General features: G+C 37.8%; 1 protein-coding gene across 1 annotated transcript; it reads right to left on the bottom strand.

Moving 5' to 3' along the window:
- Positions 1 to 2,813: 2,813 nt before the first annotated feature.
- On the bottom strand, positions 2,814 to 5,395 carry LOC144652683 (forkhead box protein B1-like). The gene has a single exon (XM_078512747.1). The coding sequence runs from the start codon at positions 5,053 to 5,055 to the stop codon at positions 4,261 to 4,263; it is 795 nt and encodes a 264-aa protein (XP_078368873.1). The 5' UTR covers positions 5,056 to 5,395; the 3' UTR covers positions 2,814 to 4,260.
- Positions 5,396 to 14,489: the final 9,094 nt, after the last annotated feature.

Raw genomic sequence — 14,489 nt, 5'->3', positions numbered from 1 at the left:
AAGAAGGTAAGCACCTAGACAAAACATTCACGACGAATAAAGGTTATTCAAGATTTCTGACTCCCTTGCTTCAGGTGTTTTTGATTGTTCGGCGGTCCTTGAAACATCAAACGACAGGCGCCTTTTAAACGCACTCTGCATGCGCAGGTGAAACTGTCACCAGTGTTAATTTTTATACGTTTAGGAAATGTATGAACAAAATTCGCCAGTTGTGGCATTTTTATATATTCGGCTTCTAGCAGAACAAACAACATCCGATCAACCCTTGGGGGCTAGCCGGGATATGAAAACGTTGAGCTCTCGTAGTTGTTATTCGCTGAAGTTCGTAGCATCTTTGATAATTTTGAAAAGTTTTATTTCACATGACATATGAACCGTCCGTTTTTATTAATCTACAGTCAGCTGTACAACATTTTGTTCTGTAAAAAAGTGACTTGTCTGTTCAAAGACGTGCCCAGAATTAAATACTTGATTCTATTCCGAGATTGAAATCAGGGAAATACACGAAATTTGTTTTGCAAGTGAGTTATAGCCCAGTTTCTAGATTAGGTTTTGTTTGTTCTGTTTTAACTTGCTTCGTAAACAGGAAAACGCGAGCAGGAAAACCTTCATGTATGTCAACACACCGTAACAAGCTGCATGTACAGTTAGTTCATCAGCTTTGGTTTTGTTTGGTTTAAATAAAAATGCTAATCCGACTAAGTAAAATGGAAGGCCCAAGATTTCATTTCTGTTTAATTTGTGTCCTTCTATCAAATGTTTTACTCGTTTTCGCCTTTACCAGAGGAAGGCATCATTCAGGGAGAATAGAAACAAAACATTTTTAAAACACACAATATTTTTTTAAACTACAGAGTTGAGAATTAATCTCGAAAGTTAGGCTTTCCTGAAAACGGCTAAAAGTTAAGTTTTAAACAAAATTTTGTAGAATACGAACCACGTTCCGTTGGCAGGTTTCGCAGGAAACCTTTTAAAAGCAGAAATGAAAAGATTTTTAGCAAAGGTTCCAAAAATAATTATAAACTCCAAGTCTATAAAAGGTTGTGTTAACAAAACAAATAGAATTTTAACAGAGCCAGTAGGAATTCGCATGCCACGAGTTTATAAGGTTGAATTCAGTTTTTCACTGAACAGAGGTGCTTTCTGTCACCGTTTTTAACATTTCTATTGTCCTTAAGGAATGGTTTTACTGAGAAAAATGCAAGAAACACAAAGCAAACATAAGAAAAACACGACTGAGGAAACATCACTTTGTAAATGACAGAAAATTGAACTAAGTTGCTAGCTGTGTCTAGCATAAATCTTACATTTGACAACCATTGCAAAGAGTTGTAATATTGTCTTATTAAACATTTTCCCTTTTAATTAAATATGTTTTATTCAACTAAAACATCTTTATTGAACATCGGTAAAAAAGTAATGTCCTAAACTTTAATACGTGCAGTTAAATGAGGTTATTTACCCCAAAGTCTGGTTTGACAATATTCTAATATATCGCAGGCTTACAACGGTTATAAGCTGCAAATTAAAATGTCCATAAATCGCGTGAAAACCTAGATAGCGCAAAACTGTGACTAAATCAATATTAGTTTTATTTAATTCCTCGACACGAATTAAGTTTCCCCGACTTGAAGCTTATAGGATTTACTTAAGTTTCATATTTTGAAATTGATTTGGAAATCAATAGTTTCAAATAGCTTTTCAAGATGAAATGCAAGTTAATATGCGCAGAATATATGAGGAAACAAATGTGCCGGCTGCAAGTCTTGTCAATTTAAAGCTGACATACCGCCGATAAATAAATCATTTCATTGGCGCCTGGCTTAGGATTTAATGTTTTTAAAAAAGAACCTGTAGAAGCCTATATGCCAAAATGGAAATTCTGTCAAATAACGTTTGATTTTAGTGGATGCACAATGCAGAAATCTTTTAGTTATCGAACAACGACGGAGTTTTCACAGAAGAATCGCGGATAAAAAGTAGGACCTAAATTAAGCCCCTGTGCAGAGTTTGTATTTTCCGTAGCAACCCACGCTTATTAATGAAACGCTCTACGCCTGCATGCTTAGGGCCGATGAATATAAAATTTTTTCCTGATTAGTTAAGTGTTATTCCTGACTACTGACTCCCCCAGGTTGTTGAGGCAACCTTTTCGACTTTGTTTTAATCATCGAAATCAATTGAGATTCTCCTCGTGTATAACTTTTCGCTTAGCAACTTGGTATACACGCGTTTCCTTACGGGACTCGTATTTCTCGTTTTGCAGCTTTCTCGTTGCGGGGTAGCTTTGAAGGTTTCAAACTACTTAGTGCGTTATTGTCTCCTGACTTGCCGAAAAGCTCGTTTTAATAAGAAAATGATTTCTATAGCCGCGAAAATGTCGAGTCTAACATATAGGTCTTGAAGCTTTTTGCGTTCATTGGGGATTCTTTTCTAAGTGGCGTAAATTTTGCTTTATATTCGCGTGTATTGATCTTTTAATCACGGACAATTATATAAAAGCACAAGCCCAAAATAGAACTGTTCTTTCTGTTCTACACTTTATAGGTGTAAAGAAGGATGAATTTCCCCGACAAAGACGCGATTGCCTTGAATTAAAATTGTGTAAAATTTCTCACGAAATGCGTAAAACAATTATGAAGCGGGCTATTTTGGTGAAAGCGCGCGAAAATCTCAACAGATCAACATCAAGAAATCAAATGGTTTTCTATCAGCAAAGCGGGATTTAGCATTTAGCGTTTAATAGAACCAGAAGATTTTCTTTTTTGACGCCAGGATCTCCACTCTCACGCGAATACTGTACTAACAAGAGTTAGTTTTTTTCGTAATTTTTCGATCGGAGACTAAAGTTCTCGTACACTGACGCGAAACTCGGAAAGCGCCATGGAAATTAGCTGTTTTGAAGTCATTGCTCTCACAATAAGCTCTCTCTACAGGAAAAAATAGTTTATTCTTACGCCGCCGGGTGGCCGAACAGTTTTACCGTGCGTAATTCATTTGCGTTTTGTAGTCTTCAGAGTTTTCCGACTTTTTAAACAATCATTAAGGTAAACACAAGCCGCGGCAGTTTAACTCCTGGCAACGGATTGAAGATAAAAGGTTTTAAAAGAAAATGTTTTGCGTTTGAGTGCGAAGAAACAGTGTTTAAGCAATTCATCGACGTATAGAAGTGCTCTCGTTAAAGTGTACCCCCCTCCAGTTTCGTAAGAGCCCGAAAACAAACTAACGTGAATACATAATCGCGTTTTATGCCTGTAAAACATTTGGCAGCTAGCTTAAATAATCCAAGCTCATTTTGTCAGTTCGTCGGAGTTTGTAAAGAAATACGAGAACATTTCTCAAATACCTTTTAAATATATTTACTCAAGGCTTAACACAGGGCTGTCCTTAAAAACCAACAGAAATAGAAAATGCATACATGTTAAGAGGCGCCCTGCACAAATGTTTACAATTTGGAACTGGTTAAATATACAGCATAATCTAATCATTGAAATGCTATTTGGACCTTTTAGAGCGCATTCAATAAAGACTAAATCTTTTACAACGGTAGTCTGTGAGAACGAAAGAAAACTTTAACGAAAAACGTTTTGTGCGCGTTTTTATAAATGAATGTCCTTGATAGTGACAAATCTAAAAGCTATCGTATGGAAATACTTAACTAAAATCATATAACCCGTAAGCATATCTTCATTTTAAACATATCGATTTATATACATACAATATTTGATTCAATGTTTCGCTTAATTCGTATATAATTTCTTTCTCGACGAATCATCATTTTTACACGATAAAAATAGAATTTTTACATACTGCGTTCTGTGTGACTTTGTAGATTTAATGTTAATCGCGGCTATCTGGCTTCCTTCCACTTACGCTGAGGGCTTCCTTCATAGACCATCTGAAAATAACTCACGTTATATCAAAAATAGGCCTTTGAAGCTGTTAACTGCTCGACAAGAACCGCTTACTTAAGTAATTTTTTAGGCGAAATAAACAGAGAACTTTGTCGCCTATTCATTTTCAAACAGGAACTAATTTAAAACTATCACCTCAATATTTTGCATGAAACTCATACCTTTGTGTTCCGAACATTTCAGTAGTTATGCGCTATTTGCCGTAACTGGCTTTATGAACATACAAGTCTCGAACAGTTAATGCGATAAGCGAGCTGTTCTTACCATGTCGCATTACAGTAAATGTTTCGTTACGAACAGTGTTCCTTTTGCTACGCGGGGGCAGTCGGTGTGTTCAGCTTCTCGGTCACCGAAACATCGCTTGAGGAAGAACAGTAGTCGTGACTGGAACAGCCCCGTAAAACGATGCCAGGTCGCCTGTGTGATAGAATTGTTGCCCAAATCTTGCGATTTCGTATTCCTTTATGCGTTCGTGATGAGTGCACGGTTTGGCGAAATACGCAGAGGGAACTGCGGACCATAGATTTCCTTGATAGCCCGATAGTGTCGCACTCGAAGGCGTGTTCATACACGAGGGACATGTAGGAAGCGAGGGTATGGGGGCAGTCATTGTGGGGAATGACTGCACACTCTTGATGTCCGATCCAATGAGATTTTCAATGTTAAAAGGATGCTTGAAGCTTGATTGACTAACATCAACGGGCGATACGCAGCGAACTGGGATGTCGTCTGATATGTGAGCTGGGCTGTGCGAGTCTTTGGTCTCATCCGTGATCAACTTCGCCAATTTTGTCGTCCTCTCCCTCTCTGATTTGAAGCGTTTTCTTCGGCGCAAGAAACTGCCGTTCTCGAACATTGCCCCGCAGTCTGGATGCAACGCCCAAAGGCTGCCTTTACCGGGCTGATCAGGTCTTCTGGGGATCTTTAGAAAGCAGTCGTTGAAGCTCAGATTGTGTCGTAACGAGTTCTGCCATCGTTGAGTGTTTTCCCTGTAGAACGGGAAATGGTCCATTATAAACTGGTATATCTCACTCAGGGACAGCATTTTCTGTGGAGAGCTCTGGATAGCCATGGCTGTGAGCGAGATGTATGAATAAGGTGGCTTTGCACTGCCGTAGCTATTCCTTAGAGGTCTTGGCATCGTGAGATCTTTCCCTCAGACGTCGGTCAGCTCTGAACAGGCGAACGAGTACTTCGTAATCTTTAAAACAACCTCGACGCGCTCAGAATAAACTGTGGGACAGATGTCGGGTTTTTGTACGCAGTTTACTGTGTACTTAAGCTATCGAAATAAATGGCGTTTGCTAAACACACCGACAAACTTCAAAAATTTTCTTTGTTTGCCGCCGATTCGAGAGCTCGCCGTGCACTGAGTTTCGATGTCACTCAGTGTTGACACAACAGGTCGGCAGGCTGAAGATTTCTATTAAATACAGAATGCCTAATTAGCACATGCCTATCAAAGCGAAACTTATCCAAATTACTCGTTAATTTTCTTATTGAAGTTTGGCCCACAACAAAAGGCCGGCTTTTATAATAGTTTAAATAAAATATTCAAATTTGGCTTGAACTCTCTCACGTGTCACCGACCACGGTGCCTCACAAAGGTACCGTCGGCTCGCTCTCGCGGGCAGGAAGTTTGAGATTCGAAGTAATAAAAACCTCGTAACACGGGCTGTTGACTTCGTTCTGTTTTGGCGCGCCGCTTTGCGGTCGTTCTGTATTGTTGACAAGGCTAATTAAAAAAGAGAGAAATTTGTAAGTATTTGAACCTACAGCTCAATCACTAGTAAAAAAAAGTGTTCTGATCTTTTACATGCAGTTCAGGGCTCCTTTATTGTAATACATATGAGCGTTTCTTTTCAGCGTTGATCTGCCCCTCAGCTTTCCGGACGCCAAACACCGCTAAGATTCCTTTCCTTTAGGCAATTGACGCTCTTTGTTTAATATTTGGAGCCGGACGTTTTTCTGCTTGCTTATTCATCGTTGTCTATCGAAAAATTGAGCACCAGTTATAAAATGCATTATAAGATTTTGTGTTATTACTTTTTTTCTTATTAGCGCCAACTAAATTGAGAGCTCATTTTGTGGAGCGCAAAGAAATGTCTTTATAGACTTTATTAAAGTTTTCTTTTGGCCATTTCGGGCATACTTAATAACCTGAAAGGCGGGTTGCGGCAAAGGCCCGGTTAAAATTAAACTAATTTTCAAAGCATGAGAAATTGGAAAATTTTGCGCGGCACGGCAGTTATTGCTCTTGTATTCCTAACATGTAATAATCTGAATTGTTCTCACACATATGAATCACCCTAAACGTCCGCTCTTTGCAAATTTCTGATTAAGAAAACATTTTGGTATTTGTAATACTTTTATTTTGTTACGGTTTTGTAACAATTACATGAACAAAAGCTTAGAGGCAACACGGCACACGATCAAAAACGATGGTGGTTTTGCTTTAATAGCTTTTCGTTTAATTTCTTTCTTTGAAAACTGGTGAACCATTATTAAGCATGGCGTTTTTGAGCGTAAATATTTTGAGCAAAATCCCCGAAGAGAAACTTACATAATCACTTTAATATCTTATGTCAATTTAAAGTGTCAATATATTTGATGATTTTTCAAGAGAGTTGCAGTGTTTGTGTTTTATTCACTTATACGAAACGTATTTAATTTAGAGACTTGATCAAGGGCAAAATGAAAGAAGCTTTATTTCGGTGCGAGACGTGTTTCGACGCATCCGTAATCTTCGGCAAAAATAGAAGTTAACATTGTGATAAATTACCGTCTGCTTTTTCAGTGTACATGATATTGAAAGCCTGTGGCTTTTAACCCTGTTGCTTGTTTAGTTATCGGTGGTTACGTTGAATTGAAAACCTCTTGAAATTGCCGACAATTCTGTTTGGGTCTCGCAGGTGCCAGTATGTATGAAACCGAAAATGAAAAGATCTATTCCCAATACAATTGGGCAAAGCACATTTGTTGTTTAGATTTCAAATGTAAACAATATTTTTTTCATCGTTGGAGCTCATTGTGTTTTGAGGCCGAAGTGTTTTGTTTTGACAGGAAATCAATAGAGGGCTTAGATAGAGAATCGTTATTAATGAATAGGACTCATAAAAAGCGCTCACAATGCAAAGAATACTGCAAGGTTTAAGTAAACACCCTTTAACTCACATATTAAAAAAATGAAAAGAATAAACACCTTTATTGCACCTTCAAACGCAAAGCAATTTATCACTTTGTAGAACATTGAAATCGAGAAAGTCCGATTTAATAAGCTCGGCGTTGTGTCGTAAAAGAAAGTCTTTGATTTGTCAAAACACCACGTTTTTGAAATCCAAAATGGCGGGTGGCACCAGAAAACGACTTTCACCCGTGGCGGTTTATTTATATGGCTATCATAACACAATAAAAGATCACGATTCTTAAAGTATTGAAAATTCTAGAGATAGAACACAAATATAAACACAGAAACCATGACATTAAAAAAGATTCTAAGGAGAATGCTTTTGTAAACGTGTTCAATTTTGAAATCGCCTGCCGGGCTTATTCAGAGGCTGATTTGATCAAACACGGGGGCGATTACATTTCAGAATTTAAAAATACATATTATTAAAAGTTTAAAAAATGCCTCGACGATATATTATTTCATTTTAGGACACTGAGTTTCGTTCAATCCATTGTGATCGGTTTTACTAGTTGCCTGATTGAAAACATTTAGAAGTGGCAATTCGAACTTTGTAAGCGCAGCGAGATGTAAGCCAAGAAAGAATTTAAGTGTCACAACTTGTTTAATACATTACAAGGAATTTCTGCTCTGTTTAAAAAAAATAATGGCGCTTTTTATTTTTATTAATTTGGCGTTTCTTTCCTCGGTGTAAACCATGAATCTTCTATTTGCGCAATAGATCACGTCTGAGTTTGGGGGAAAATTGCTGCACTGAATTGACAATAAGTTTTAGTTGGGAGTGTGCTTGCCCATATGCGCGCTTTTGGGAAAAATCCATGCTTCAGAAATCGATGGAAGTGCTTCGGATCATTTAGTTTAGCGACCAGCTGCAGGATGGCCATATCTACCGAGTTTTTTCCCCCATAATTTAGAGGTTTGCCACTAAATCTTGCCAAAAATTGCCTGAGAACACTCAAGTCTTACAAGACAGTTTAATAATGAGAAACAGTTCCTCTATTAATAGTAGCTTCTATTGCTTCGTAGCGTGTTCGAAATACGTTTCTCAACAACAACCTCCGATTAAACAACCACTTTTCCCCTGTAAATAGAATAACCATTTACAGTTATTGATTTTCTGAAAGTGGCTTTATATTTGTATCCAAGTTTATTTGAATTTACTGATCACCTTGGTGTTCAGTATTCGGCGGATTCACACAAGTAATGATCGTTTGGAAGGGAAGACAAATTGATTAATAGGTTTACAGTGCGTTAAACCTATCCGAAGGCTCGATAGCATGGGTTTAACTGTTTATACTGTAAACTTATTGGCACAGTGGGTGAGCTAAATCTTCCGTGTACAAATCTAAAATCTTGACAAGCTATGGTTCTTCTGTTGCTATGACTCGTTTTCTGAGATTACTTAATTGCTACCCCGAGGCCGGGATTCCATGGCAAAACGATTTTCAAGTATATTTGCTGAAGGGATGTTTTACAATTTAGAAATAGAAAGTGCTTTTTTATGTACCATTAAAATAAGTCCCACGATGGAATAATGCGTCACGCACTGCTCGTCTGGCATTAATCTTAATGTCAGTACCACCACATTTTTAGAACTAACATTGCAAGAATTTTTTGGCAAATACAAAAATGCGACTGAATATTTCAAACAAACGGCTCAACGAGTGAAGCTATTGCACACAACCTTAAGTTATAGAGAAAAAAGAAAGAAGGTTTTAATAATACGAGCTGTTTAGTACGTAACTGAATAAGTTTCCAAGGATACTTGGTGTTCTTTCAAGCCTTTTCACGTGTATTTTCATAATCTTGAGGTAGCGGGGAGCTAAAATGTATTATATGGTCTTCTGTTCCTTTTCGACCTAATCTCGTGTTACTATACAAACATTTCAACCCAGTTCAAGATTGAAATTGCTTTCGACCAATCAGCGCAGTGTATTTTACCTTTGCTATTACGATCGAACAGAGCGTCTCGTTGACGTGCTGTTTCAGCGATTTCAATTTCCAATCAGATTACCAGTCGTTTATTCAAGATAAGGCTTGCATCTCTAAAGTTGAAAGTTTTTAGTACGGATTCGAAACTTGCCTGTGTTACTATTCGTCTTAGGATTGTCAAATCTCTAACCATCTTTTTCCATTTCTCCGAGGGCTTTACTGTCGCATTCACTATTTTTAAATAAAACAATAGTGAAAATATCCAAGGACAATCGGAGGTGGTTGTTTACACAGTAAGGCGTAATCTCGTGTGTTTTGGGCGTTTCGCGCACATCTTGGGGTATTGTTCATCTAAGAGGAATATCGAATCTCTTTCATTCGTCTTGTCTTTGCAAAGCACAATTCAGTCTTCCCCTTCTGATGTTAAATTGATCTAATTTTTCTTTTGCATTTTGAAGTATAATTCATCCCAGACGTATTTTTCGTTTTTCAAAATAAACACGGCAAATAGTTAGCTATTGATTTTATATTAGGTCCCCCTTCGATTCGAAAGTAATATAAAGCGAAAATAATGACTTAGTATGTGGGATAACACTACGCTCCATCCGACAACTTTCTCCTAACTTCGGTAATTCGGAAGCAGTTTTGCAGTGTTTTGTAATGTAGTCTATCACAAAATTTCACCAAAGACGTTGCACAATAGATATTTGTCTCTTTGGCTATCCACTTTCGACTAGAAAAGTCTGTTTTAAAATATTAGAATTCGTTTCCATAGTCAAGTTGGCTAGTTTGCAAACTTTATGTAAATAGTATATCAGTGTATACAAGAGTTTAATTCGAACTCGCAGAAGTTACATTATTTCCACGGATTCAAGGAACTCAACGTCTAAGGAGCAGCTAGAAATAGGAATGCACTTCCCTTACAAACAGAAAAGTAGAGAAATGACAGAAAGGATAACTATACCTGTAGTATTTCATTTTTTTTTTTTTAAAAAAAGACATTAACAAAAAGATAATCGAAAACAACTGCCAAATAAAGAAAGCTTGCTTCTGATATTATACTCTCACATCTGATGAGACCGCGTAAAACGCTAAAAATAAAATAAAAGTAGAAAATAAAAATCCTTAAATTAAAAATAGCACATGCTTTTAATTGTGCAATATTTGTGCTTTCGCGGTTTTGATTAGCTACAGCTGTATATCAATTTAAGATGGCTCCAAAAATCATGATATCTGTGAGTCACGGCCGTTAAAAGCATGGGGTTAATAGCTTGCGTGCGCCCCCTTAATTCTACGGCTGAAAATGGCCGCCAAACAAGGCAACGCCACTCATCCTCTTTGTAGAAAAATCTCATTTACGCTTATAATCATTGAAGTTCAGGTGTTACAGCATAAAGGTTCCTAGAAAGAACGTTTATAATTAATTGTAGGGCGTTCCACCCCGACTGATTTAAAGTACACTCACGTTCACTTCGAGTTGCGGTTTTCTAGAGCTAACATTCAAAGTTTTCGCCGCATTCTATTTTTATTAGGCTTTTGTTAGCGAGAAAACAATGCAAAAACCACAATGAACAAAATCAAATAGCTGGGATTATAGGTCACGCGATGCGAAGATCACGTACTGGATTTTAAATGAATCCTCTTCCTGTATTTTAAGTTCGAGCAAGGACGTTATAATTTTCCGAGATAACTCAGGCATATTTTGACGCTTTTATGACCTTTTTCCATCAGATTTTACATTGCAAAGTAATCAGTTTTATCTCAATAGTTCAGCTATTTCAGGTGTTTAAGAAACGCCCTTTTAGAAATTACCCGATCTAATCTAAGAATGCAATTAGACTATTGTTTTATTCTTAATTTCTTCTACAAACGTCTCTTAGCTTCGTTTATTGTTCGTGGATGAAATTATATGCAGCTGAGGTAAAATAGATGGAGTAGGCACGTTTTATATCATCGCAACCTTTATTTTTTGCAGATGCTAGAATTTAGCGCTAGCTGAAAAGCTATACTTAAATGATTTAATCAGTTTTCAAAAACTATGAAAATGATAGTTTCGGAGAAAGGCGTTTTGTTTCCTCTCGTTTCGTTTTTCTCTGGGAAAGAATAGCTTGCGTGCGGGTTACCAAATTAATATCACTTACGTTTGCTTGTTTACGTAGAAATAAAAGTTGTTCAAATAATCAATGCCAATTAATTTAGTTCTGAATTTTATTTTTAACTGTTTTATCATACAACCGTACAAGCCGCAATCCGGGCCGCCACAGGCCTGTGTATACAGCTAATTCGAGAAAGGTTGTCAGAAAAAAGCACAAAAGTGCACGCGACAAGACCGAAAGGTGGTCTTGGTATTCACTGGAATTTTGCTTATTGGCCTAGAGGAAATGTACAAGTTTTAGTTTGGATTTTTGCACGTGAAGATTTTGTTTTTCCTCACGGGAAGCCTTTTTCTGTAGCTTTACTTTTACTGAAACTGACACTGAAACTTTATTTACCCTCGGTATTATGAGCCGTGTTAAGGCTCCAGCAAGAATATGCTAATGAAACCGAGCATTTCACGGTATACAACACAATGCGCAAAGATAGACCACAACACCGGGAACTCCGTGCCCTACTCTTTTCGATAAGTGTGTGGGTTCTTTAACGTCCCCTGTTGATTATAACTCTGAAGATGCAGGAGACGGGGCCTAAGGTTTATCGTCCTTATCCGAGGAGACTAGAATATCTAACCATTTGCAGATGTCATTGCAAAGGCAGCACATTCTCCTCAGTTATTTTAAGACCATGAGTGTTGGTCCGGTCTGGGACTCGAATCCGAGACCTCCCGCACGGCAGTCCGGCGCTCTACCAACTGAGCTACTGTCCCATGTCTTTGAGTTTGAAAAATTCTTCTAAAATTCAGACGGTTAAAAGTACCTTTTTGTCTGAAGCGAATGAAAACGTGTAAATTCGCGTTTGTTATGTCGCCATTAGTATTCAGCACGTGCCCTGAGCACGTGCAGAAGCCCTCTACTTCTACCCATACTACCTTTCGGTCTTGTTGCGTGTACTTTTGTGCTTTTTTCCGGCAACCTTTCTCGAATTTGCTGTAAGGGATTATTCATTTCGATTTTGGTCCCATGTAATATAAAGTCACATGGCAAGAATAGTGAAGCGTTGTAATCTCAAATGGGTCATAGCTCTCTGCGCCTGAGTCCGGTTTCTTCAGTAGGAGTATTTCTAGTCCCGCGGGACGGGATGCTAGTCCATCGTAGGTTTCTCCCCAGCATTCTGCCAGATTTCCTTAACAATTGGCCGGTATCCACACCTGGGTGGAGAGGGACACTTTAAGAGTAAGGTGTCTTGCCCAAAACCACAATGATCCCGGCCATGACTCCAACCCGGACCGTTCGATCCAAAGTCCAGCGCACTGACCATTAGGTCACCACGCCTACTACATGGCGAGAATACGTTTGCATATAAAAAATGAAAAAAAAGTTTCTTAAGCCCAAGAGTAAACCAGAGCTCGTTAAGATTGTAACGAACAATCTTAACGAGCGAACGGGCGAAATACGAGAGCGGAGAGGAGAGTCAGGAAACTAGGGAAAACGGAGCCTATTGTTCGTCTGGGGGCCTGGATCATGCTAGCTAGCCTGTGGTAAGTATCGCGCATTCCCGTTCCCAGAGCTGCTTGTCCCTCTAAGCCGGCAGAGCCTGGGGCACGAGGAACAAGTGGCTCTGGGGACACATGATTTGATTGGCCAGATTTTTAACAAACAATTTAAATCTGACCAATCAAATTAATCGTTTTAAAATCTCCTACAACAAAGGGATTTTAAGGCTCTGCCGGCTAAGAGGGGACAAGAGGCTCTGGGACGAGAATAAGTATCGCGCAAAATGGTTAAATATTAATTCGATCTTTAGCAGTCTTAGCTGATAGAAATGAACTTGCTTATAATATCGCTATCCACTGCATTTGCTGTAAGTGCATTGTGCCTCGGTAGTTTCTGCATGTTGAGGGTGCTTGCACAAAGCAACATTCAAAACCCTTCCACAAAAGGAATCTGTAATTCACTTTCTGTGGTCATTTCAACGCGCTTGGCTTTCTACTGATAGGAAATGAAATGTTATTCTAAAAATGCTAAGGAAACAAGATGCTGCACATAACAAAATGACAATAATATGACAATGACAATATGCTTGCAATAATTCTTTACTAGCAGCTTTCCTCAGTTTTTCACTCCTTATTTGTAATAAATTACATAATAAGAGCCTGCTTATTACTCACTTATAGAAGAATGCGTCATTTCCAAAACTGTATTTTACATACGTTGTTCATAAATAATGTATCTGCATAAATCATGGACATATTTCTTGTGGAAATCTTTTAGAAATATAAAATACGAAAGTACCAGACCTCGCGCATTTTTGTCTATCTAGTGTACACAAGATCGATTATAACTAAAATCGTTTCGCAATATCACAAGCAAAGCTACATATACATACTAAATATTTCAGTAAAAAGTATGTTACATTATTATATCTATATACTCTTTTGCTTCCCTTAACAATCTGACTCAGTTCATAAGTTTTTTCTCCTAGTTACAATTTAATTTTACCACGAGACGTATTAATTTTAACAAACGATAGAATCTGAGTGAAAGGTAGGATATACCACAATCCCTAATTGTGAAGGTAACCGTATACAAGTTTAGAACAAAGTCTTTCTAAAAAGTAATGATATTATCGTATGATCTTTTAGCTTATAAAAAGTTATATCATGCTTATCGTCATTGTAAGTTTGCTGAAATATAATGTTGTCTATGGTCCAATTTAGAAATAGCTTCATGTCAATATTCTTCCTAAAGCTATTTAGCTCCGATCGTTCATTATATTATATTCAATGTTCCCAATGAAATATAAGTATATTTGATATAAACAATAGGGTATAAAAACATCCCTTGGAATAGCAGGATACCTACTGCCCTGCAATCAAGCTTTTTAAAATTCCCCTTAACCCGACCCTTGTTGCAATTCTTTGCTTGTTCAGTTTTCTGTAATTCCCCCCCCCCCCCCCCAACAAAATAACTTCTAAAGGGATTGCTATAATACATGGGTTGATTAGTCCAAGAAAGTGATAAAACAAGCTGTGTTTTTTGTTCTATAAATCGTTGCTGCAAAAGAGCGTTTGAGTGTTTTGAACGTACAAGCTGAGCGGCTTGAATAAAATCATGTCGGTACCCATGCGTAGGTGAAAATTGCACTCATATCATTTCCCCGTTATATTCTGTAGCAAATTTCGGCTGTTTTATTACCTGCGCTTTGGAAGGCGATGCTTGCATCGCTTCTTGTATTCACCTTAGTCCAAAGAAAATAAAAACCTTTAGATCCGAATGCGAGTATGACTATGAGTACGTGATTGACGGCAAGTTTTTAGCGAAATATTCAAAAAAGATATATCCCAAAAGATTTTACTCATT

This window comes from Oculina patagonica, chromosome 1, assembly GCF_052425735.1.
Source record: "Oculina patagonica isolate OP01 chromosome 1, crgOcupat, whole genome shotgun sequence".
Classification (NCBI taxonomy): Eukaryota; Metazoa; Cnidaria; class Anthozoa; order Scleractinia; family Oculinidae; genus Oculina; species Oculina patagonica.
The sequence above is the reverse complement of the archived record's forward strand: the minus strand, read 5'-3'. Positions and strand labels throughout refer to the sequence as shown.